A 26611-nucleotide genomic window follows, 5' to 3' on the forward strand; every position below is an offset into this window, starting at 1 on the left:
AAAAAAACTAAAGAAGTTAGTTAAAAAAATCACTGTAGCTTACCCTCAAGCTCTCCTTTTACCAATTGCTGCCTCTCTGCTGTGCTCCCAAGGAACAATGAGCTTAGCAGTTTAAAAAAAAGGGCAGCATGGATAAGTTGGGCTGAAGGGCCCGTTTCCATGCTGTAAACCTCTATGACTCTAATTAGCAATTGTTAAACAACAATGTAACCTGAACTGACAGGAAGAGAAATAAGCATTGTTCTGGAAAAATAAAGATACTTGTTCTCAGCTCGAAAAATATGGCAAATGGAAAATGAAATTTTTATTATGGAAAATCTTTAGGAGGTGCCAGTTTATCTCAGTTGGCAACACAGTCTTCTCAGAATTTGAGTGTTGAGAGTTTAAGTCTCAATCTGTGACTTGAGCAGATAACTCAGACCTTTCAGTGTTCTACTGAAGGATGGTTGCATTTGCAGAGGCATTAAACTAAAGTTTTGCCTTCTTGGTCAAGTAGAGGTAAAATATCCTGTGATGTTGTACAAAAAGTGTGCAGTCCTGAAGTCTTGATCAACACTATTTTCTCAACCAATAGCATAAAATTATTTGGTTATTCATCTCATTCACAATCTGGCTTATGTGGAAATGGTACAGCTCAACATTCCATTGTCAAAGCCATATTCATTTAGGAAACTAATGCAAAATTATCAAAAGTGGTTGGATTCTTTTAAGAAATGAATATTAATGAAATAATAATTTTCAGCTATTTGGAACCATTATCAGATTCTCAGACTTTCTAAAGCACTTACAGCCAACTATTCAATTTTGAACTGTAGCCACTCATATGTTTAAAAGTGGCAGCTTTTTTTTGCATTGCAAAGTCCCACAAACCAACAGTTCAACTTTCCCTCACGAACACCCTCAAACATGAGGTAATTTTTATGTAGCATGTCCCTAATACATCAAAGAGATCATACACTGTTTGAATTAAACTTTACTTTTTTAATTATTTTAAAAAATGGACTTTGCTGAGCTAAAACGTGGCTGCTACAGGACACATGATTCACAAGTTGGCTACACTTGCTGGAAAATTCCAATGACAGTTACAGGACAAAAGTTCAATCTTCATTTTGTGGAATCTCATACTCCTCATCATGAGGACACATTACAATCAACAGAACCAAGGACAAGTAGGTGATCTGTATCCTGGCCTAGTTCTATAACAAAGGGAGAGGTATCAAAATGCATTGTACCTGTAGAGGCATCAATAGCCACTATCTCCCTCCTAAGGTGAACAATGGATTTTGACCAGAGGTATAGACACTGTTTGTCAGCCTGCCACTGACTCATTAATGAGCACCATCACATGAAATAAGCTTCTGGTCTTTGGAAAGCATTAGGATTACATTTCTAGACTTGAATCTCAGTTTGCTGTTTAACCTCTAGTTGCAAGCACCACAGCAGGATTCAAGGCTGACCAACAGTCTAAATCTCCGCATAGTTTGCTTCTTTGGGAGATACAGCCAAACAAAATACCAACATCATCTCACTGCATCAACATCAACTTTAAAGGAATTCTGCTATTGCTGTTTCAGCTAGCTGAACCCATCTGAACTATAATGCTCTGCTAAGGAACTATCACTGGACTCTGATTTTTTTAGGCAGTCATAGGAACCAAGATCCATATTTATGGTGCTTTTAGGAGGGAGATAGTGGCTATTGGTGCCTCTACAGGTACAGTGCATTTTGATAGCTGTCCCTTTGTTATAGGACTAGGCCGGGATACTACTTTTAAGTATTCATAATAGCTAAAAGACCTCTTTCCTCTTTTTTGATTTGATTTACTATTGTCAAAGTATTGTTTCTTATGCACTATACAGACAAAAACACACTGTTAATAGAGTATGTAGGGGAGAAGGAAAGGAGCGGGTGCAGAATATAATATTGCAGTTATAAATAGGGTGAAGAGAAAGATCAGCTTGATATGTAATAGGTCCATTCAAAAATCTGATGGCAGCAGAGAAGATACTGTTCTTGAGTTAATTGGTATGTGTTCTCAGGCTTTTGTATCTTTTTCCCAACAGAAGAAGCTGAAAGAGACCATGTCTGGGGTGCTTGGGAAACTTGATTATGCTGGTTGCTTTCCCGAAGGAGCAGGAAGTGTGACGGAGTCAGTGGATGGGAGGTTGTTTTGTGTGATGGACTGGGCTGTGTTCACAACCTTTTGTTATTTCTTATGGTCTTGTTCCGAACAGAATCCATGTCAAGTTATGATGCATATGGTGCTTCTGCAAAAGTTGGTGAGAGTCATAGCAAGAATGACAAATTTCTTTAGTCTCCTGAGAAAGTAGAGACATTGGAGGGCTTTCTTAATTATAGCATCGGCGTGGAAGGACTAGGACAGATTGTTGAAGACCTGAACAGCTAAGAACTTTAAGCCCTTGACCATTTCCACTTCACCACTGTTGATGTTAACAGGGGCATGTCCTCCACTACATTTATTTTATGCCTGTGAGCATGTATAAAATGTTGTGCCCACCTGCCAAGTTTGAAAATATGAATAAACAATATTTCTGATTTAACTCTTAAGATAATTTATTGTTTGAAAGAAACACTGAAATTCTTCAAACAATCAAATCAAAGAATCCCACAACTACACAGAATCCAAACAAGAATGCATTCTTCAGATTGAAATTATGCACAGAAGCAAAATAAAAATTGGAAGGGACAGAATATTTAAAACGGATAAAATACTGATCAGTTTCAGAGGAAATGACACTCCACAATTCCAGAAATATAAAAATAAATTTTCAGCACCAAAGAGTTGGTTTGGTAGCAGTTATCAAGACATTAAAAATTAAATTGTGCCTCAACACATCAGCCATAACATTGGATAAACATATGGATGATATTGGAATAGTGTAGATTAGATGGGCTTTTAGATTGGTTTTCACAGGCTGGTGCAGCATCAACAGCCGAAGGGCCTGTACTGCGCTGTAATGTTCTGTGTTCTATGTTCTATGCAACCTCTCATGGTATCTGTAAAAAAGAACTAATGAACAATTAGGGTGATTAGCAGTGTTCCTTAGCCACTGTGCATATATTTCTGCCTTCATCTTTATATATTTTTTACATGGATCACCATTTCTAGCATTTCATTGGACAGAAATTCTACAATGCAGAAGGAGGCCATTCGGTCCAATGAACCTGCACCAACAACAGTCCCATCCAGCCTCTATGCCCTTAACCACCCCCCCTTATTTACCTTGCTAATCAACCTGACACTAAGGGTTAGTTTAGCATGGCCAGTCAGTTTAAACTGGGTCCATGCTGCTGAGAAGCAACAGTGCTCACCACTGTGCCACCCTTTGTAATTTCTTGATAATAGTGGCAAAAATATCCCTGTTGCTGTACTTGATTATATTGGGTTGTATAGATGTAGCATACAGAAAAAAAAATCAAACAAGAGGGTTGTATGAGGAAACCTCTCTGATCTTTCTTTCACATATAAGTACAGAAGTATCTAATCCAAAGTTTTGGCTTTATAGTGCGCAAGAAACAATGCTTTTCACTGTATCCTAATACATGTGACAATAATAAATCAAAACAAATTATTGAGTAAATCACAGCAAGATGGAGGCGGGGTATGAATAAAGGAAAATCACAGCGGACATCACCAGATTATAGTCATATCTAAAATAGCTACAATGAGTTTTTGTTTTAATTATTTAATTAACATATTATAGAAACCAAATATATACATATGTATATGGATGGAGGCGTACCGTAACGTTTGTGTGTTAACTGTGTCATGAAGTGACAGATAGTTTGTGAGCCAGTTCTGTGATTCATTACAGCTCCATCATGTTTTTTCTATGTATGTTTGATAGGATGGGAAGTGAGACAACAAAGGCTTTATTGATGTTGAAAATTGTGGCCAGTTCTTCAGATATTTGATCATAATATCTGCTGTTTTGAGTCTTTGTTGTAGTATGTTTGTGACAGAAAAGAACTTGTCTCCATTTCAGATTAGCTTTCTTTATAAATTATTTGTGAATCCATTAGTTACTTGTGAGGGGAGACGATCTCCAGACCTACTGGAGGCCTACGTTAATGCCATGGGGACACGGGTTCAATTGGTGGAATTCAAACTTGATTAATACATTTTAAAAATAAATTGACCAAAAGAGAAATCTGAAGTTGTAAGTTAATAACTGTAATGGTGCCAAAAAACTATCATTGATTGTCATTAAAAACCCTTATGATTCATGAATGCCCTTCAGGGAGGGGAATCAGCTATCCTTGTCTGACCTGCCTACATATGATTGCAGACTCATAGAAATATGGTTCATTCTTAACTCCTCTTTGTAATGGCCTAGTAAGCCATTCAGTTGCACCAAAATGCTGCAGAAAATTTGAAAAAAAATAAAACTGGATGATTCATCAGGCAGCGACACCGGAAAGGAAAGTGGAATACCCAATCTTGCAAGTCTTTCTTGCTAATGTGGGGGGCTTGTGCCAAATTTGAGAGAGCTGTCACAAAGTCCGTTCAAGCAACAGGCTGACATAGTCATAGGCTAATCTCAAGGATTATTGAGCCTGTTTTCTCTTGAAGTTAGGAAAATGAGAGGTGAACTTAGTGAAGTGTATAAAATTCTTACAGGGCTCGACAGGTTAGATGCAGGAGGGATTTTTCTCTTTGTTGGAGGGGTCTAGATCCAGGGTGGCTTTCAGAATAAGAGATATGCCATTTAGGGTCAAGATGTGCAGGAATTTCTTCTGTCAGATGGTAAATCTTTGGAATTCGCTATCCCCAGATGACTGTGGAGGTTCAGTCACTGAGTATATTAAAAGAGATCAATATATTTCTAGATATAAAGATATTAAGGGATAGTGCAGGAAGGTAGTTTTCAGGTAGAAGGTCAGTCATGATCTAGTTAAATGGTGGAACAGGTTTGAGAGGTCAAATGGCCTACTCCTGCTCCAGTATTTTTATGCTCCTACTCCCAGAACCATATAATAAAGCCAGTGTTTGGGACACCACCGTCACTAGGTATATGCTGTTACATCAGCACAGACACAGCAGAGATTGTGACACAGTGGTGTGCAGTTAAGTGGGAGTTCCCTGGGAGTTCTCAACATTAGCTCTGGACTCCGTGAAGCCTCATGGGCAAGGAAACCTCATGTGGGTTACTGCCTACCACTTGGCCCTTAACTGAGCCATCAGTACTGCTGTTGAACACCACTTGTAGGAAACTGAGTGTGGCAAGAGCACAGAATGGGTTCTAGGTAGGGGACTTTACTATCCATCAAGAGTGACTCGGTAGCACAATGTAGGTGAATCTTCTTAATTTATCTAAAATTTTGAATTCGTCACTAATTATTTACTTGCTACATTACATGTTATTCTTAATAATTTGTGTTGTATCTTAATGCAGTGCGGTTCTTATAATACGTATCTTACTGTTATATCTGTTTTTTTGTAGCTAAGCATTTGGAGTCCTGCTTTACTTCACAGCAAAGTCCAGTTCCTACTCTTTTTGCTGGCATAGATATAACAAGCCCTGAAATTGTACAATTACTTAAAAAGGTAGCCTTAATGTATGTTGATGCAAGTTGTAGTAATTATATTTTGTAATCTTTTGTGAACATTTTTAAAATTAATATTGTTAATTTAATATTGTTTACAGTTTCGCCTCCTTAATGAGTTTCAGAAAGAAGTTCCATCGTTTTGGATACGCCATCCAGAGAAGTACATTTTTAAATCTATTGAGATTTTATGGGTTAGAACTAATGGGCATTATTTTGCATTAGAATTAAAGAGTTATTTACTTTTTGTGATTTATCATGCCGAGGGCTTAATCATATATATCTGAGAAAAACTCAAGTCAAAAAAATTTTGACAGAAGAGAAACCTTGAAATACTCCGCTTATGCAACTTTTCCTGCACAAGTAAAATATGTTGCTTAGCTTGTTGCTTTAAAAAGTAGTATGAATAATACTGTATTGCATATCTGTGATTCACAGCAAAGAATTTGCCACAGCATTAACAGCAGTTGTAAATCTCTGATTTTCAATTTTCTAAAGGTTTATGGAGGAGATAGTGGAGAGCACTTTGTCATTGCTGTCAGTAACTCATGAGCAGAACCGCAGAACTGAAACCTCGTGCCATGTACTGGAACCTATCTATTTTCTGGCATTGTTGGATACAAAAGCCTCCTGGTTCAATAAGTGGATGGTAAAAATAATTAATATAAAAGAACCGTAATATTAGCAAACAGTAAACCTTAAAACAGCAGTAATAATTCTACTGTGGAGCAGACTTTTGACATTAATAGAATAATGAGTTTACAGTCACAATCTTGGACTGCATTATTATCAGCAGATTTAACTGGATTTTGGTCGTGATTACCCAACTACAGGACAAAGTTCAGGACACTTAGTTTATTTACATTATTATTGAGAACCAAATCTAATAATGCAACTTCTTCCTTGAATGCACTTTAAGACTCCCTCCCCATTTTAATCACAGACATTATTTATCTCCATGTACTTTAAGACTATGTTACCATTTCAAAATTGCATACAAGTCTTATTCTTGATTTTCTTTTGCACTTCCCTGTGATATATTATTTCATTCCTTGTGTGCTCTGCCTGAAAGCATATACTTGGCCTGTTGTGTGCTGATTCTTCATCCTGAGCCATTTTTCATGATAGTTCTCAGTGATGGGTTGCCATAACTTTCCATTCTCAGATTGAGGAGGCAAATCACAAGTTTCCCTCAGCTGGAACCAGGAGCAGCACCATACATGCCTAAAAATAAAATGTCTATCTGGTGAAACTAAAATACATGCCGAACAGTGGAAGCAGTATGCGATAGACAAAGCTAAACAATCCCACAACCAGCAGATGAGATATTAGCTCTATAGTCTTGCCACTGTCAGTCACTAATACTAGTGCACAAATAAACACCTAACTGAGGAGCTTGCTCCATATGTATCCCCATCCCCAATGATGGGAAGCCCAGCACATCAGTGCAAAAGATAAAGCTGAAGCATTTATGTGTTTAGAAGGGTAAATAAGTAGGGTTCTGGGGATTGTGTTTGGTGCAGACTCAATGGGCCAAATGGCCTCCTTCTGCACTGTCGGGATTCTATGATTTGCAGACGTTTTGAGTCAGAAGTGCTGAATGGATGATCCATCTTGGCTTCCTTCTGAGATCCCCAACATCATACAGAAGCCAGTTGTTAGTCAATTCAATTAATTCCTATGGCTGAAGGTGCTGGATCCTGCAAAGGCTGTGGGCCCTAACAATGTTCCAGCAATAGTATTGAAGACTTCAAGACTTGTGTTCCAGAACAAGCTGCACCCCTAGCCAAGCTGTTTCAGTGCAACTAAAACTCTCACCTACCTGACAATGTGCTAAATTACCCAGTTATGTCTTGTATACAAAAAGCAGGACAATCTGATGTGGCCAATTACTGTTGATCTACTTTTAACCATTAGCAAAGTGATGGGAAGTGTTTTCGATGGTGCGATTGAGCGACAATTACTCACCAATAACCTGACACTGAGGCTCAGTTTGGGTTTCATCAGGGCCATTCGGCTCCAGACTTCATCACAACCTTCGTTTGACCATGAACAAAACAGTTAGGTGAGGCTGACTATTCTAGACATCAAGGCAGCATTTCAATGAGTGTGGCTTAAAGGAGCCCGAGCAAAATTGCTGCCAGTGAGCATCTGGGGGAAAACTCTCTACTGATTGGAGTTATACTTAGTGCAAGTGGAGATGCTGATGGTTGTTGGAAGTCAATCATTCCAGGACATCACTGCAGGAGTTCCCCAGGATAGTGAACTAGCTTGAGCTGCTTTGTCAATCTTCTCTCCATTAGAATGTCATAGGTATTAGCTATTATCATTAGCTATGATGTGAGGTTGGAGAAATTTGGTTTGTTCTCACTTGATCGTCAGAGGTTGAACGGAGACCTGAATGAAGCCTACAAGATTATAAGAGGCATGGACAGAATGGATAGTCAGAAGCTTTTTCCCAGGGTGGAAGAGTCAATTAATAGGGGGCATAGGTTTAAGGTTCAAGGGGCAAGGTTTAAAGGAGATGTACGAGGCAGATTTTTTACACAGAGTATTGGGTGCCTGGAACTCTTTGCTGGGGGAGGTAGTGGAAGCAGATACGGTAGTGACTTTTAAGGGGCATCTTGACAAGTACATGAATAGGATGGGAATAGAGGGATATGGCCCCCAGAAGGGTAGGGGTTTTTTGTTAAGTCGGGCAGCATGTTCAGCACAGGCTTGGAGGGCCGAAGGGCCTGTTCCTGTGTTGTAACTTTCTTTGTTCTTTGTATGCATGTTAACAAATTATTTCACAGTGTTCAGAATTATTTATGGCTCCTTGGATACTGAAGCAGTTTATGCATATATGGAGCAACACCTGGACAATATTCAGGCTTGGCAAGTAACAATTTTGCCATACAATTATTCTCTCCAAAAAGAGAGAATCTAACCATCTCCCCGTGACATTCAATGGCATTACCATTACAAGTTTTAATAAGCAGTGCTTCAATTGCCTACTGAAATAGTTGGCCGTTTACTCCAAATTGACTGCCGGTACACTTCTTCTCCAACTCCTGAGCTTTTTAAGAACAACTTGATTTACAGACAAAATTTTAAATTTTATCCTTCTACCAGGCTAAGCAACTGTTTATGAAATCAAGACACTAGTACTATGAGCATGTGAAAAAGCTAGTAAAATTATTTCACAGCCAGCTGCTCAGTGACGCCCAGTTTGAATTTCACCAGGGTCACTCAGCTCCAGACCCTCATTTATAGCCTTCATCCAAACATGGACGAAAGAGCTGAATTCCAGAGGTGACGTGAGAGTGACTGCCCTTGACACCAAGGCCACGTTCAACCGAGTGTGGCATCAAGGAGCCCTAGCAAAACTCGAATCAATAGATATCAAGAGGCAAACTCTCTGCTGGATGGAGTCATACCTTCTTCACAGGAAGGTGGTTGTGGTTGTGGAGGGTCAGTCATCTCAGCTCCAGGACATTTCTGCAGGAGTCTCTCAGGTTGGGTATTCTAGACCAAACAATCTTCGGCTGCTTCACAAATAACCTTCCCTCTGTCATAAGGTCAGAACTCTGGATGTGTGCCAACGATTGCACAATGTTCAGCTCCATTTGCAACTCCGCAGATACTGAAGCAGTTCTGTTCAAACGCAACAAGATCTGGACAATATCTACGCTTGTGTGACAAGTGGATAAGGCGGCACAGTGGTTAGCATTGCTGCTTCATAGCACTAGGGACCCGGGTTCAATTCTGGCCGCAGGTGACTGTGCGGAGTTTGCACGTTCTCCCTGTATCTGCGTGGGTTTCCTTCGGGTGCTACAGTTTCCTCCCAAAGTCTGTAGATGTGCGGGTTAGGTTGATTGGCTATGCTCAGTTGCTCCTTAGTGTCCCAAAACGTGATGGTTAGGGGAATTAGGAAGGTAAAAACGTGAAGTTATGGGGGTAGTGGCAGGTTGGGGTTGATGTCGATGCAGGCTGGATGGGTCAAATGGCCTCCTGCACTGTAGGAATTCTGTGAAGTGGGAAGTAACATTCGTGTCACATGATGATCATCACCAATAAGAGATACTCTAACCACCACCCCTTGACATTAAATAGTGTTGCCGCCACTGACTTCCCCATTGTCTACAGCCTTGGGGCTACCATTGACCAGAAACTCAACTGGACTCACCACATAAACACAGTGGTTACAAGAGCAGGTCAGGGCCTAGGAATATTGCAGCGAGTAACTCATCTTCTGAGTCGCCTAAGCATATCTACTATCTACAAGACACAAGTAAGCAGCGTGATGGAATGCTCCCCACTTGCCTGGATGGATGCAGCTCCAACAAATCTCGAAGCTTGACACCATCCAGGACAAGGCAGCCTGCTTGATTAGCATCATATCTGCAAACATTCACTCCCTCCAGTAGTGACGCTCAGTCGCAGCAATTTGTACTAGCTACAAGATGCACTGCAGCAATTCATCAAAGATCCTTAGACAGCACCTTCCAAACCCATGACCACTTCCATCTAGAAGGATAAGGACAGCAGATACATGAGAACACCACTACCTGCAAGTTCACCGTCCTGATTTGGAAATAAATCGCCATTCCTTCACAGAACATAAGAACATAAGAAATAGGAGCAGGAGTAGGCCACCTAGCCCTTCAAGCCTGCCCCGCCATTCAATAAGATCATGGCTGATCTGTCATGGCTCAGTTCCACATTCCCGCCCTCTCCCCATAACCCTTAATCCCCTCGCTTATCAAAAACCCATCAACCCGCGTCTTAAAAATATTTAGCGAGGCAGCCTCCACCACTTCAACGGGCAGAGAATTCCAGAGATTCACCACCCTTTGAGTGAAGAAGTTCCTCCTCAACTCCGTTCTAAACCGCCCCCCCCCTTTATCTTGAGGCTGTGCCCCCTAGTCCTACTGTCCTTTCTGAGCGGGAAGAGTCTCTCCACCTCTATCCTATCCATCCATTCATCATCTTATACGTCTCAATGAGATCTCCCCACATTCTTCTAAACTCTAACGAGTACAAGCCTAGTTTATTCAGCCTCTCCTCATAGCTCAACCCCCTCAACTCTGGCATCAGCCTAGTAAACCTCCTCTGCACTCCCTCCAAGGCCAAAATATCCTTGTGTAAGTGCGGCGACCAAAACTGCACACAGTACTCCAGCTGCGGCCTCATCAGTGCCCTATACAGCTGCAGCAAGACCTCCCTACTTTTATATTCAATCCCCCTCGCTATGAAGGCCAGTATCCCATTCGCCTTCCTGACCACCTGCTGCACCTGCAAGCTGGGTTTTTGCGACTCATGCACAAGGACCCCGAGGTCCCTCTGCACCGTCGCCTGCTGCAGTTTTTCGCCACGTAAGTAATAGTAAGAATATGTAATAAGTAATAGTATAAGTAATAGAATAAGTAGTAGTAAGAATATGACTTGCCACTTGTCAGCCCAAGCCTGGATATTGTCCAGGTCTTGTTGCATTTGGGCACAGACTACTTCAGTGCGAATGATACTGAGTCATCAATGAAAATCCCTGCTCTGACCTAATGGAAGTAAGGTCATTGATGAAACAGCTGACGATGGTTGGGTCTAGGACACTGCCCTGAGGAAATCCTGCAGTGATGTCCTAGAGCTGAAATGACTGACTTCCAACCAGTATAACCATATGACTTCAACCTGGGGTTTCCCCCTTGATTTCCACTGACTCCAGTTTTGCTAGGATTCCTTGATACCACACTCAGTCAAATGTTGCCTTGCTGTCAAGGACAGCCACTCTCACCTGTTTGAACAAAGGCTGTGAATGAGGTCAGGAGCTGAGTGACCTTGGCAGAACCCAAACTGAACTTCCGTGAGCAGGTTATTGCTGAGTAAGTATCACTTGGTAACACTGTTGATGACCCTTTCCATTACTTTGATGATTAAGAGTAGTCTGATGGGTCGCTAATTGACTGAATTGGATTTATCCTGCTTTTTGTGTACAGGACATACCTGGGCAATTTTCCACATTGGTGGGTAGATGTGACTGAAACAGCTTGGTTAGGGACATGGTAAGTTCTGGAGCACAAGTCATAGAACATATCTGCACAGTCCAGGCCCTTCAGCCCTCAACGTTGTACCGAGCTATGCCCAATTCCAAGATCAAGCTATCCCCTCCCTAGAATTCTGGAGTGCTCCATGTACCTATCCAATAATCACTTGAAAATTCCTAAAGTATCCAACTCCACTATCACAGCAGGCAGTCTATTCCACACCCCAACCACTCTCTGAGTGAAGAATCTACCTCGGACATCCCTCCTATATCTCCCACCATGAACCTCATGGATGCCAGTTTTGAAGTTTTGAACTGCTGATCCACTCCACCTTTAGATTTAGATGGTGGTAGTGCCACACAAAATGATAGCGAGTAATTTTTCTTTATTTGTTATTTATTGCCCATTTCTGGGGGCATATCGCTGTGGATCCAGAGTCACACGTAGGCCAGACCAGATAAGGACAGGAGATTTCCTTCGCTGAAGGACATTAGTGAATCAGATGGGTTTTTACGATAATCGACAATGGTTTCATAGTCATCAGTAGACTTTTAATTCCAGACCAGCTCTAGATTACTAGTTCAGTGACAATACCACAACACCACTACTTCCCCAGTTGTGAGAAGTAATATAGACTGAATGGCACAGTTCTAAATAGTCTGTAGGGACAGAGGGATCTGCAGGCTTGTGTGTGAAAGTGATTAGAAAAGCATATAGGACCTTGGGCCTCATGAACAGAAGCACCAAGTACACCAGCAAAGAAGTTATGCTGAATCCTTTTAAAGTTCTGGTTAGGCTACAACTGGAGTTTGTGTTATAGGGTTTGAGAGGGCGCAGAGGAGATTTCTCAGAATGCTTCCAGGCATAGGGTATTTTTGCTACAAGGTTAGGTTGGAGAAGCTGGGGTTGGTCTCCTTAGAGGAGGAGATTGAGGGGAGGTTTGATAGAGGTGGACAAGATTATGACAATTTTCGATCAGGTAGTTAAAAGGAAAGTTATTGTCAGGATTAGAGAACACAGATTGAAGTTTTTGGGCAAGAGGTGCCGGGGAGGGAAGGGGAGGGGTGTGTGGGGGGAAAGAGAGATTAGAGAGAGTGAGAGGTAATGACTTGGAAATCACTGCCCAAGAGGGGTGCAGAAGCTGAAATAATCTCAAAAAGAAATTAGATGGGTGCTTGAGGGAATAAAGTTGCAGGGTGACAGAGACCAAACAGGGGAATGGGACAGAAAGGGTACAGTCGATGGGCGAAGAGTTTGTATCCCCAAGAAAGATTAAGGGGTGATCCAATTAAGGTGTTTCAAGATTTTTTGAAGTGAACAGATACAACTATCAATGTTGTTGTACAAGTCAACCTTTGAAATAAACCCTCTGAAACACCGAGTGTAAAAGTGAATCAGACGTGTGGGTGTGAGTGGTCACTATTTTGAAATGTCATCGACATCTGATGCAGAATAGCCACATATATATGGTCCGGGTCCACAGGACTCTTAAATCGGCCTCACAGATAGAGGATGTGGTTAAGAAGGCGTATGGTGTACTGGCCTTCATCAATCGAGAGATTGAGTTAAGGAGTCAGGAAATAATGTTGCAGCTTTATAAGACCCTAGTCAGACCTCTCTTGGAATACTGTGCTCAGTTCTGGTCACCTCATTACAGAAAGGATGTGGAAGCTATTGAAAGGATGCAGTGGAGGTTTACAAGGATGTTGCCTGGATTGGGTGGCATGCCTTATGAGGATAGGTTGAGGGAGCTCAGTCTTTTCTCCTTAGAGAGACGAATGATGAGAGGTGACCTGATAGAAGTGTATAAGATGTTGAGATGTATAGCTTGGGTGGATTCTCAGAGGCTTTTTCCAAGGGCTGGAATGGTTGCTACACAGGTGGTGGAGGCAAATTCAATAGGGTCTTTCAAGAGACTTCCGGATGCGTACATGGGACTTAATAGAATTGAGGATTATAGGTAAGCCTAGTAGGTATGGATGTCATCGGTGCAACTTGTGGGCCAAAGGGCCTGTTTGTGCTGTAATTTTTCTATGTTCTATTAAACTCTTCACAATTTCACAGCACAACCTGCATCACCTCCTCGATTCCCTGCATCCAGTTCTAAGGTACTGGTCAGTAAAAAGTGTATTTGTTGGGTGGGAAATGGAGGCTATCAATGCAAGTACAGAATATCGTGGCTTCAAAGGTGGGGATCAACCTATACACCCAGCATATGCAAAGATGTGACTTTTGGGACTGGAAAATGGAATAATCTTATTTGCCATGATTGTGTGTTTTCTCTGGTGATGCAGCCCAAAACAAGGTGGCAAAATCTTCAGATTTGAACCTGGCCATTCAGGGGTCATGTCAGGAAACTTTCGAACAGAGCAGGGAGTGGATATCTAGAACTCATCCACTCACCCACACACAAACACCCAAGAAGCTGCTGAGGCTGGGGGTCAATTGAAAATTTCAACGCTAAAGTCAGTGGATTTGTATTGGACATCGGGCAGGGGATCAAGGGATATGGAACCAAGACAGAGATACAGAAGAATCTTTGAGGGGCTGAATGGCCTCCTCCTGTTCCTTTGAGACAGATTAACACCATTAAGTTTGGGAGCTGAGAGTAAGAGAGACAAGAGGAGAAAATATAGCTATTTTTGTCTATAATAAAAATTGAAATTCTCATTGTGCACAACACAAATCATAGGCCTCAGCTTCAGATCTCATTTAGACATTGCACTACAAGAACGAGCTCAAAGCGCTGGAAAGGATGAAGAGGTTTTACGTAAATGGTACCAAGGTTTAGAGATTTCAATTGTGTGGAGTCTAGGGCAAAATGCACATCCTAAGAGGGTGACAGAAACAGATTCAGTGGCAACTTTCAGAAGGAACCAGATAGATAGTTGAAAAGAAAAAGTATGCAGGGATGTGGGGCTCATCCAAAGAGCCAGCAGAGGCACAATGGGTTGAATGGCCTCTTTTACTGCTGTATGATTCTAGGAGGGCAGTCAGGACCTTACTGCAATCCCTCACTAAAGACCAAGCTGTGTACTGGGGACACCACAGAACATTCCGCCTCCAATAACAACAGACACAGAAAGAAGTCCTTTTCGTTATAGGGATCATTTCCTATGATATTGTAAACTCAAGATTAGTTTTAAAGCAAGTTGCTCCAAATGAAGACCTTTGTCGAGACCTGTTGCCTGGCTGCTCTATGCCAGCCCTCCACATGACATAAAGAGTCTCAACAGTGAGTCAATGCAGGCACAGGATCCTGGGCTACCTAGTCGCTGGGTCAAAATCCTGGAATTCCCTTCCTAATGGCATTGTGAGTCAACCCACAACACGTGGACTGCAGCGTTTCAAGAAGGCGGCTCACCACCACCTTTTCAAGGACAACTAGGGATGGACAATAAATGCAGGCCAGCCAAGTACGCTCATGTCCCATGAAATGAAGAAAAAACTTCACAAGTCAGTGACCTCTAATCTGATCACAGAAATTCACAATGAATTTGGTACTTCCACATTAGATCCTAAGTGTATAAACAATCAATTTCAAGCTTTCTAGTCTACCTTCTATTCCTCTGAGGAACAGGCAATTCTAGTTTTCATTCATTTTTTGAGAAGCTTGATATTCCAACCTTAAGGTCCACAATAGGTAACCCCCTTTCAATTCGAGAAATAGATCAAGCAATCAAATGCTACAAAGCCATAAGACTCCAGGACCAGATAGTTTTTCTGTTGATTTTTTAAAATAAATTTGCCTCCTGTTTATCTCCCCTGCTTAGTTTAGTCTTCTCAGGATCAGTTTCTTTTGGTAATCTACTTTAAATCAGGATAATATCTTATTATTTCTGAAAAATGGTAAGCGCCACCTTCAATGCAGCTCTTATCACCTTATTTCTCTGCTAAAAACAGATTACAAGGTACAAGCCAAAGCACTTGCGCTGTGTTTGGAGCCCACTTTGCCAACTTTTGTCTGTTCTGATCAATTTGGCTTTTCTAAGGATCAGCAATCATTCTCTGACTTTAGGTGGTTATTTAACATTACTTTAGGCAAGATTCCTGCCCCTCTTCCAAAAGTTATAATTTCCTAAGATGCTGCAAAGCATTCAACTGTTAGAAGTTCAATATTTTAGAAAAATTCAAAAACATCAATTTGTAGGAAACAAAATAATCCTTTAGAGCAAAGCATTGATATGTAAAATCAGACATATAAAATTTAAGAGAATACATGAACAGTGTATCATACTTAGCATGTCTAATGTGAATTTCAAAGCAATCAGTATTAAAGTGTCATAGTCCAGCTATGAATTACATGTAATAGGAAGTAACTTTATGGACCTCAATGTTGCTGGGAGTAATGAAAGTCAACTGTGCCGAACAATGTTGATGATACAAAGTTGCCTTTCACAACTGGTTTTTCATACTTAAGACATTATTTACATAAAATTTATATAAACTTGGCTTTATGATGTTTCAGGAGATTAATACAATTTGTTCCTATTTCATAGCATGGTTACTACAGCAGAACTGTGGTTCTAAGGCTCCTTGAAAATAAATACAAGTCCTTGGTAAGTTTTGTACACTTGAAAACTGAGTTCTTTTTTACTTACATCTAAGAAGTAACATGAAAGTTTGGGGATTTTGAAGGATTAAATAGAGTATTGATGCCCAGAATCTGGCAATACACTATGGCTTCTGCTGTTGTTGTACAATTACTTGCTGATAAGTCACATCAGCCTCACAACATTGCTATGTTGTTTTGTGTTAGGAATGGAGCCACATGGCATAAGGGAGTTGTAGATTTATGGCTCAGAATACCCAGGGTTAAGATGGACAGGCTAAGTTTTAAATTTTGGGAGGAGGATGTATACATAAGGTTGCAAAGATGCATCAGCCACCTTTAAATAGGAAATTGTAAAAGATTTTAGTTATGTCTATTTTTAGGCAAGTTTGTGCTTTTATTTAATATTTTGTTATACGTTTTATTTCTAGGAATATCTGGGAAATTGTCATGAAAACTGTAGTATGTGATATGGAGCAAGAGAGATTGTGAAGGAATATTGGCATAAATTATTGCTAAATAACAGTGATCAGTTGGGAAGTAGAAACATGAAAGCTTACAATATAGGCCGGTGTATAAGGTGTTCCTTATTATTTCATAAGGAATCCCTTTTGTTTTCAAAGAGTTAAAGATGGAGTTATTGACTCAATTTGCAACGCATTCTTTTCCAATTACAGATGGAATTTGTAAACTACACCAGCTAGTGCATAGAAAACCTGAAATGTAGTGAAATTTCTTTAATTATTGGAAGGGCCTTGATTTAGAAAATGTTTGTTACTACCACTTTAACAGTTCCAAGAGCATTTCATTGCGATAAGAAAATCATTAGCATTTTTCTGTCTTCAAAGATTGGTAAGAATGAGAAAGTATGTGATTCGAAATATGATAATGCAATTTTGTTTTATAATTGGCATTAAAAAAGAAAATATATTCAGTTATTACTGAGTGTACTGAAGGTATGCAGTTTCAATCAAGACTGTATCGATTCAAGAGGGAATTATATTATTAACTGAAAAGCAGAACTGCAAGTTATGGGGAGAAGGCTCATTTCAAGAGCTGGCATGGACACAACCTCCAGTGTTGTACCGAATCTATGTTGTAACAATTTTGTAATTCTTTGATACGTCTTTATATGATAACTACTGAGAAAATGTTCAATGCTGAAGTGGTAAGATAAAATGAAGTGTCATAGGAAAATTTAAAATATTCATTATATACTTTTGTACAGATAAATGCTGCAGTTCGCCAGTGCTTAAATTACTTTGATTCGAAAAATTTAGAAGATGATGATACTGACAATTTATCTACCATGCTGTATCACCTAAGTAAGTAACTTTTCTAGCTGTATTCACATCTTTACAGTGATGGTCTGAAAAAGATTAAATCAAGTATTCACAAATAATTCATGAGATAAAACAATTGCCGTAATTCTCTTGCCGTTCATGCCCTGCCATTGCCAATGAGGACGGAAATGTAACGTTCAGTCAAATCTCTGTTCATGGGACCAGATAATCCTGCTGTCCTGAATGGCCAGAGTATCCTGCCCAAAGCCTTTACCAGTTTATGTTTTATGAAGGGATTATTTGTCAAGCTGAATGTCATTAAGAAAACCTATTCTTCCTTCTTTGTTCCCAGGTTGCTTTCTAGTAATCTTAATTTTTCTTTTGTTTTTAAAGACGGTGACCGGAGGACATATTATACAGGACATGAATTGCAATATATTTACTTTGTGCATTCACTTTGTCTCCTGGGAAGATTGTTGATGTATACTCGTGGGAGAAAACTTTTTCCTGTCAAGGTGAAAAACAGAAAAGGTAATAAGTACCAAAATTAGTTACCAAGTTGAAATATGACAGGATACTTCCGTCTGAGCTGCTTTAGCATATCAACAGCTTTATGCTTTTAATGTACGTATGTATTAGTCTCTGTATGAAATCTGAATTGTTGAAATGGACAAATATTTTATGTTAGGCATGGAAGTATCATTTACAAAACACATACTAATATGATGAGATCTTTTAATTTGATTTTGGTGGATAAGAAGTTGTACAGGATAAATAGGAAGAAAAAACATTTTGGATTTAGCAGAAAATAAAAACTGTCAGTATCCTCACACATCTTTTACTTTCATGCAACTTGATGCAGCCACACCACTTCTGCCCCACCCCTATCATTGGTTTCCCATTGCATCCATACTCTGTCCTTCACTCTGTTATTATCAGCTGCCAATATCTCTATCTCTCCTATCCTGCTGTACCCTGGGGACACCTGTTCCCTGCTCTCGGACCCTAGGTACACACACCAGTGCTCCTAGATTTTAAAAGATTTCTTATACCACTCCTGCATCCTAGGAACTCTCTTCCAATGCTGCTGATGTTGTAAATTGGGTTTTAAAAATGTAAGATTAAAGATCTGTCATATGCTAACAATGTTAGGTGACGCACACTATTTCATTTCAAAACATAGATGAAACGTTTGCATCAACATGACCAATGGAAAATTCCATTGTAAAGTGCCTAAATTTATCTGGAATACCTTTCACAACTGTAGATGTGCAATGTTAGGCATATTGTAGGGTTTTACTCATATTAGAAGAGAGCTTCAATTTATACAGTGCTTTTCACTTGTGCCACATATTCTAACAATTTTCACAGACAACTTGCAATACCGAGAATATGGAGTCACAAGGTCAATTTGGGCTGAAATAAGATTGAAGGTTATGAACAGTTGGGTCTGCCTCAGATAAGGGCTTGAGATGAGCAATGGAATTAATGTTATTTGTGCAGAATTAAGCATTTAAAGTTAATGGGCTGGATTCTCCTGCACTGGGGATGGAGAACTGTGGGGGGGGGGGCCTTCTGTGTTTCGGATTCCTTTGGGACTCTCTCTCCCTCTCTCTCTCTCTCTCTCTCTCTCTCTCTCTCTCTCTCTCTCTCTTCCCCCCCCCCCCCCCCGCCTGTCCCCCTATCCCTGGCTTGGACATCATCTGATTCCCACACTTGCTGATTTCCTTAAATACATTTAGTCAGTTTCACACAGAGACCAGGCGTGATAGCTATGTCAGGGGTCGGGGGGGGGGGGGTGGTGGTGCTGTGTGTCAGAGTTGACTGGAGATAAATATCCAAGGAGTCAGCCTTGCTGGCATCTTTAGGTCCTCAGTCCAAAAAAATCTTTTTTCTTTTAACAGGATCCATGTTTCATAGTAGCTATTAACGCAAAGAAAATGGTTTACCTGCCAAAGAATTTCCCGTGCACCAAAACATACTTTCTCCATCCCCAGCTATACTAGACGCACTAGTGACACATTATAACGTATTTTTTTAGAGCATGGGACTTGTCTGTATCCTTGTAGGAATTAATTAATTCTTTAACGCAGAATAAAAAAAAGTGAAGCCATTAGTATGAAGAGGGTTTCCCCAACAAATGTGAGGCCAAGCAGGGCTATACGTACAAACCTTACATAATTGCACCAAGGAATCGTTTGCATCAAAAAAGAGACAAGATCTGCCACAAAAAGGGCTAGTAGAGAATACCCTTTCTGCATTCTAACCCTTCCTATTAAGGTTTTAGCCATTCGCCCACCTCCCAGCAGTGGCACTATTCATGCTTATCATGATTGGAGGAAAGGAGACCATAAAACATATACCACTGTTATAAATGTACAAATGTAAAGAAAAGAAGAAGGATAATTTTACATGACCGTAGTGTTGTACAATCTACACCATGTATTCTTTAACTAAAAGGCGCACACTGAGGAATGTTTTCCATTGAGGACAAATGGAAGTCCCAGCCAATCTTTTGGATAAAAATTCACTGTAGTGCCCAAATAATAGATCAACCCTGTCTGAATGATAAATACCAGCAAGATTCAGAAGGAATTATAATAACAGGGGATAGAGTCTGGATTTTACAGTGAACGACAGTCTGCTACTCCAAATTATTGCCTTCTACAGAGTTCTCAAAAGCCATGGATTTAGCCGCATTGTCGAAAGTCTTTATGGAGTTGTCAAATGTTACCTTCAGTGTAGCACGATACAGTAGGACATATTGCACTTCAACCTCCTTAAGTCATCTTCTAAGCCCTTCTGCCTCTGTTTTATCGCCACTGAGAAGCCCTGAAAGCAAGAGACCTTCGCTCCATGATCGAGCAAGACCCCATTACATCTTGCTGCCTCGAATACGCTTTAATGATCCTTGAAATTATGAAAGCATATGATTATGTGCCAGGGTTGATGACTATCCCTAAGCCTCAGACAGGATATGATATGCCTGTTCTAACTTAATGAGCCCAGCTTTCATTTCTAAATTAAGTTCTCAAAGAATTTAACTGGGAGCTTGCCCACAGCACCTTCTGACAAACCAATAATATTTTCCTCTGGCTTTGGTTCTCCAGATTGTCAAGAAATTCTGACATAGCACACAGTTGCTTTGTCAAGGTTGTCAGCAGACCTCAACTGCGGAAGCTGCATTTTGACAGTAACAATTCTCTCCACTTCATCGAGCCTTTTGTCATTATCCTGCAGTTCTGTAATATGAGCACTGATATTTTACACTGATAGACTGAGTTTCTTATCAATGACCCTGATAATATTAGCAGTCATCAATTGTAATGCCTTTGAGTATGACCGATCAAAAGCCTATTTGTTCATTAACTTGCCATGTTGAGGAGTCAGCTTCACCCCAGTTACTTCTGACTGCTCTCTTTTGCCGATGATTTTCTTAATATTTCTTGGCATTTATCACTAACACCTAACCAGAAATGTTCCAAGGGCATAATATGGAGTTCTCATTCCTAAATTGGGTAAGTATGAGCTGTGTAAAGGCAGTAAAAGAAAAGATCATGGACTGAGTGGTACCAGAGCTCACAGAAATGCAACTATTCCCGTGCTTGCAGCACGTGACTGTCCACCTCTTATTTTTCTGATGATTCTGCCTGTTCTTCCCGCAGATGCTGATTGGTTTGTGTATCCATTTTTTTTAGTTCTGTTTCTGGAGCATATGGCGTGTGTTTCCTGTGAGTTAGTCAAGAACAATAATTAATTGATGAAAGGAACAACCATTTTTAGATTTTAAAATTTTACAGATTTTGGTTTTGAAAAGCTGGAAAATGTGTATTTGCTGCTTGCAGCAAAATTTGGTGAAATCAGTCATGCTTGGTGTATCTTTAGTGACATGCCCCTAAAGGAGTTTAGGTTGAGGCTTCAGACTACAGCATCTCAGCACACCAACATATTTTCTAAAGCAGAGCTGCATTACCATGGGAGGATATCTAGGCATGGATCAAATGCCCTGTCAGTATCAGTAGACACCTGTTTTAGGAACCTGAGTAAAAGTGTTGGAGAGCGTAAGAAACATGCTGAGATATAATGAACAAAGACATCAAAATAGTTATTCCTTAAATAAACACTGAGCTCAAATTGAGCATTATTGTAACTGCCACCTCAGAAGTAGATTCTTTTTGGCAGTGACATGCTGCGATTCTGTCAAAAAGTGTTCGTTCAAGTTTAAACACACAAAGTAGATGTTTTAAGCACTGAAGCTTTCTTTCTACCTTATATTTCTAAATTGCTAGGTTAGAAAAATATTAGAAATAAAGGAAAACACTAAATGAATAATGAAATGTGCTTTTGCAGCCAGGAAACAACAGAATAAATAATTATCCAGAAAAAGTGAAACTTTCACACCTACCATGAGAATATTTTCAAATTTCATCTTAATTCCAAGCATTTTATTTGTTCACCAGAAAATGGTAACTGTACACGGCACATACTTTGTTTGAACTTCCTGTATCCTTTTTATGGATACTTATGGGTCCCTCTGAAACTGCAGTCCTTATCCGAATTGAAAATGGCATTGATTTAAATACTGTTCTGATGCATAGATTGTACAGAAAGTCTTGCCTTTTAGGAAAGGTTCCAATTAACAATTTTATGTGCACTTCTTGTGATAGATCATTCATGTATAATGCAATAAGGATTGAAGCCAGGAGACATGTATTCAGGAAAGCTGATTCCGAAAACTGATCAATATTTTGTTTTAAACCAGAACCAGTATCTCTAATGGATTTGTTAGTACTGTTAATCCAGATGATGTACCAGCACCCAAAATCAGCGCAGAATGGAAATATTACACAAACAGGTAATCACCAAACGCTGTGTTATGATCTTTACAAAAGCTCCACACAGCCAAAAAGTATAAGACTGCAATTGAAAATTAGAAATAAAAATTGAGATACACATGGGATCTGCCAATATCTGAAAAGTGAAGATATTTTATTATTTCCATAACGGTTCTGATAAAAGGTAAATGGATATGGTACAATAATAATGTTTTTTTTTCCTTTTCATTCACAGGTTTTAAGTCGGTCCGCCATGTGTCCAACGAGGGGCATACACGCGATGGGTCGTACTGGGGCTGCTCTTGGTTGTTCGAGATTGGCCTAGTGCTTCATGTCGTTAGTGTGTGCCTAAACTGGACCAGATACTGGGCAAGACGACAGCTCAGTGACTATCACTGATTGCTGTGCAGACACATGGATTTGGGCCGGTGTCTGTGGGAGTTTGCGCATTCTCCCCGTGCTTGCGTAGGTTTTCTCCGGGTGCTCTGGTTTCCTCCCACACCCCAAAGATGTGCTGTTAGGCTGATTGGCAGTAATTGTCCCTAAATCAGTTTCCCTCAATTTGGATGGCCATAAAGCATTAGACAAGGGTCGTGGGTGGAGAGGGGGACTGGTGGTGTTGAGATGGCGGCGCGGGCTCGTTGGGCCAAAGGGCCTGTTTCCCGGGCTGTTTTTGTTCTTTGTTCTTTTGTTCTAACATCAAATGTCTTGTTCATGATGCAAAGAGAAACCCATTTGTCAAAACTGCTAGAAATGAAAACCTATCTCTTCCCTATTCAAGTGCTGCTGGACCTACTGTGGTTTTCCATCAAATTTTTAAGTCAACAGTTGAGCATTGTTAAGTTAAATACATGTCAAACACTTTTCTTTTAGATTCTTATGCTCCTGCAAATCTTGTGATGGAAGTATTGCGCATGTTATGTGGCCGAAAAGAATGTGCTACTGAGTGCCTCTACAGAAGCATTGTTATAGATTCCCTTCTCTTTCCAATATCCACATTGCTGAAAGGAGAACAGGTGGGGTAATTTCAACAAATTTTGTTAGTGTTTTAGGTATGTGGTTGTAATTATAACTTCTTTGTGTGTGTTTTTAACTTGCATTTAGCTTGAACATTTACAAACCCAAAAAAGTACTATACTATTTTTACTTTTTGGGCACTAAATGGCTTACTATGCTCCCAATATAGTAAGCCGGAAGGGTACCTCCTATTATGTTAGGTAGGATGGATCAACTGCTGGTTGAAACCCCCGTTGGGCAGAATAAATGCAGAGTAATTGCTCTATTTGTTGATACACTTGTTTTCAATTTTTTAATCCCTTATGTTTAGCTTGCTACAAGATTAACTCAAAACAGTAGTGTGGTATAAACCATCAGAAAGGCCACCGTATTTCACTGAATATGATGTTGAGAACAGTAGTTGTTGTCCTTCTGCTTCCCTCCATACCCGCTTTCACCTCCCACTATCAGTCATGGCACTGATTGCTTTCTTCATCAGAACTTCTCAGGCTTCCAATTGCTTCCTTTCATCCTGTTGCTCTGCCTTCATAGCTGCAGATGCCTGATGTCCATTTACCCACCCTAACTCACTTGTTTGAGGACTACTGTGATGCCAGCAGTGAGCTGATGGTCAACAATGATTTGCCAGCAATACTACATGGCTCACTGACTTCATGGAAGTTAGGTCTGTAACCCGATATTCTGGTAGCCTCATCATTCAGACAGAGAAATTGCACACTCTTGTGCCTGAATTTCTGGGTCTTGTAATGCTGAGGTCTGTACCTTTCCACATCATTGTTATTTAATATTTTTATTTAATGGTAATAATGTGATAGTACGGTAAGTTTGTTGCATTACACAGGAACATCCAATTCAGAATATGATATCCAAAAGTGGTTTATTTTATTTATGTTTTATTTTGTAGTAGAGGAACACTGCTTAATGCTGTAATTTTCATGTATGAGGTTAGTGGGATGATTATTTCTTGACTTTACCAACAGTCAGGGTCCTTGATGAAATGAATTTGGGTAATTGCAACATGGCTTGATGTAGAAATGTGTATGGATAGTGCAAAATTGTGTGCAGTTTTACAGAAGTTAGTAATCTAATTCAGAAATGATGAGAATAGTTCATGTCAAAATTTATACTGTTAAGATCTTTCGCTGAGGTACCTCAATGGAATAAAGGAGAGAGTGCCTTACCATCCACTGATTATGTCAAACATGGCACTCCCAGTACTTGCATACCTCATCTTAACAAGTACAGAAATTCAGTTATAAAAAGTCACAAAATGTTACAGCAATATTTTTCTGGAAACAACCCTTGCAAAAAAATCTGTTAAAAATTTTTATTTGTGGAAATGCTATACCAGTTAGTTTATTTTGCTTTTAAGTAAAAGTGCAATGATAATCATACTGACTTATTTACATTAAATAGATGATAGTTACTGGTATTGAAACAGTGCTGATAAATACAGCGGATATTTTGGCAAGGATAGCCTCAACAGACCGAGGACTTTCACTGCTCCTTTTTGGTGAAAATAAGAAAGAAGCTGCAAGGAACTGGTGAGAATGTACTTAAAGTTCAAGAGAAAATAAAAGGCATATCCTGAGCCTGTGGTTAAAATATGTTTTTTTTAAATCCCTTGGACGCAAGTTTTAATTCTCTTTTGACAACTAAGTTTCACAAGTGAAATAAGTCATGGTGCTTTCAGTCTAGTTGCATGAAGGCTTGTCAATATTTCAGATTCTTCCATCACTATCTTGATGTTACCCTTTTCTAATGGTAGGATAGATCCATCATATGTGGGGCGCAGTAATGTATAGTCATGTGGAAGTTGTGTGAATCATCAACATTGATGTGGTTCCAGATCCAAAAACAGATTTTCACTTTCAGCTATAGAATCAGTAGTCATCCACACTGAATGCAATTTAGAGGAAACTGTGGAAAGCGGAATGTAAAATATACTCTGCCTATCATTAAAATTGAATTGGCCATATTACCAAATCCAAGTCCTGGAGAATTTAGCAACTACCACACATTTCTGATGCAGACAAAATCTCATCACCTCTCTAAAGATATCAGGGGGTGATTCTCCCACCCTGTCGTTCTAATTTTCTAGTGCAGCAGGATGGGAGAGTCTCGTGGTTGGATATGTGTGGGATTCATGTATGTGTTCCCATTGCACGCGCAGCTCCCAGCGCCAGATCTGTGCTGGAAACTGTTGGGAAGACAAATATCCTTATTTACATCTAATTCTAATGTAATTAGCAGGCCTGAGTCTGAATTCTCCAGGCCCAGTAAAAAGTCTGACAACACCAGGTTTTAGTCCAACCTATTTATTTGATAATATACTCGCGAGCTTTCGGGTTAGCCCCTTCGTCAGGTTGGACTAAAACCTGGTGTTGTCAGACTTTTTACTGTGTTTACGCCAGTCCAACGCCGGCATACCCACATCATTCTCCAGGCCCACCAGCCTCTCCCATCCCTTCAGAGTATTTCACTCTAGCAGGTTTCAGAGTAACTCCCCACTTTTGGGGAGCTAGCAGCCCGACACTGCTGGGGAGTAATTGGGGCCCCCAGGGGGTCGGGCGGTGGGGGTGTGGTGGCCCAGGGCATGGGCACCCTGGTAGTGTCAGTCTGGGCCCCCACCACTGCCCAAGGGCAAGGTGCCGATGCCCAGTGGGCACTGTGGCACAGCCTATCGGGCATGGGGCAGTGCCACGGGGATGGGACCCATGTGTGGTGGGGCCTGATGGGTGTACGGCCTAAGGGAGATTGGTGGGGATGTGGGCTCCCACTGCCATTCTGCATTGGGATCGAAGGAGACAGGAGGGAAGTCAGCAATTGGGGAGGTGGGGTCAGCTGAAGAGAGGGTGGTCTGCCTGTGGGGGTGTCTGCAGTGCAGAGGGAAGGAGGGATCTAGAGATCGGGGTGGGCCGGGATTGGGGAGCTCAGGGCTGGCCCAGGAATAGTCGGGGAGAGGTGATAGGGCCGTGGGGGTGTTAGGAGGGGGGCAGCACTGCGGGGTTCCTGGGCTGGTCAGCTCAGTCGCTGGCCAGCAATCAAGAGGCTGACAGTGCAGGCCCTTAGCACATGCACAGTGGCCTCCTGATATCAGCCTCCTAGGCAGGAATAGATCCTGCTCCCTGAAATCTGAAGATATTCATGCTGGTGGCCTCTGCAGTGCAGAGTGTGGGAGATTCTAGTCTGAACTCCCACTGAAAAAAACAGCGTGAATTTCTCCAGTTTTCCTGCGAATTCAACACCGAGAAATTTCTGGGGGGAATTCCGGCCATCATCTATTATGTATTCTTTCACTATTATCATGCTAAGGGGATAAAGTAAGGACTG

General features: G+C 40.6%; 1 protein-coding gene across 10 annotated transcripts in view; it reads left to right on the forward strand.

Moving 5' to 3' along the window:
* The window catches only part of tbc1d32 (TBC1 domain family, member 32), a 292534-nt gene that overhangs the window by 81052 nt on the left and 184871 nt on the right, over window positions 1-26611 (forward strand). For all 10 annotated transcript variants that reach the window (XR_013887018.1, XR_013887019.1, XR_013887020.1 and 7 more), the window contains 9 exons: window positions 5466-5569; window positions 5670-5731; window positions 6067-6217; window positions 16091-16150; window positions 17372-17468; window positions 17820-17957; window positions 22189-22281; window positions 23135-23277; window positions 24695-24822. Coding sequence is in view for 7 of the 10 variants with exons in the window: in XM_080192537.1 (XP_080048663.1) it covers window positions 5466-5569; window positions 5670-5731; window positions 6067-6217; window positions 16091-16150; window positions 17372-17468; window positions 17820-17957; window positions 22189-22281; window positions 23135-23277; window positions 24695-24822 (976 nt within the window). In the remaining 3 variants the exon portion in view is untranslated. The remainder of the gene's footprint in view (window positions 1-5465; window positions 5570-5669; window positions 5732-6066; window positions 6218-16090; window positions 16151-17371; window positions 17469-17819; window positions 17958-22188; window positions 22282-23134; window positions 23278-24694; window positions 24823-26611) is intronic.

This window comes from Carcharhinus amblyrhynchos, chromosome 7 (assembly GCF_965287045.1).
Source record: "Carcharhinus amblyrhynchos chromosome 7, sCarAmb.v2.hapA, whole genome shotgun sequence".
In the NCBI taxonomy this organism is placed as follows: Eukaryota; Metazoa; Chordata; class Chondrichthyes; order Carcharhiniformes; family Carcharhinidae; genus Carcharhinus; species Carcharhinus amblyrhynchos.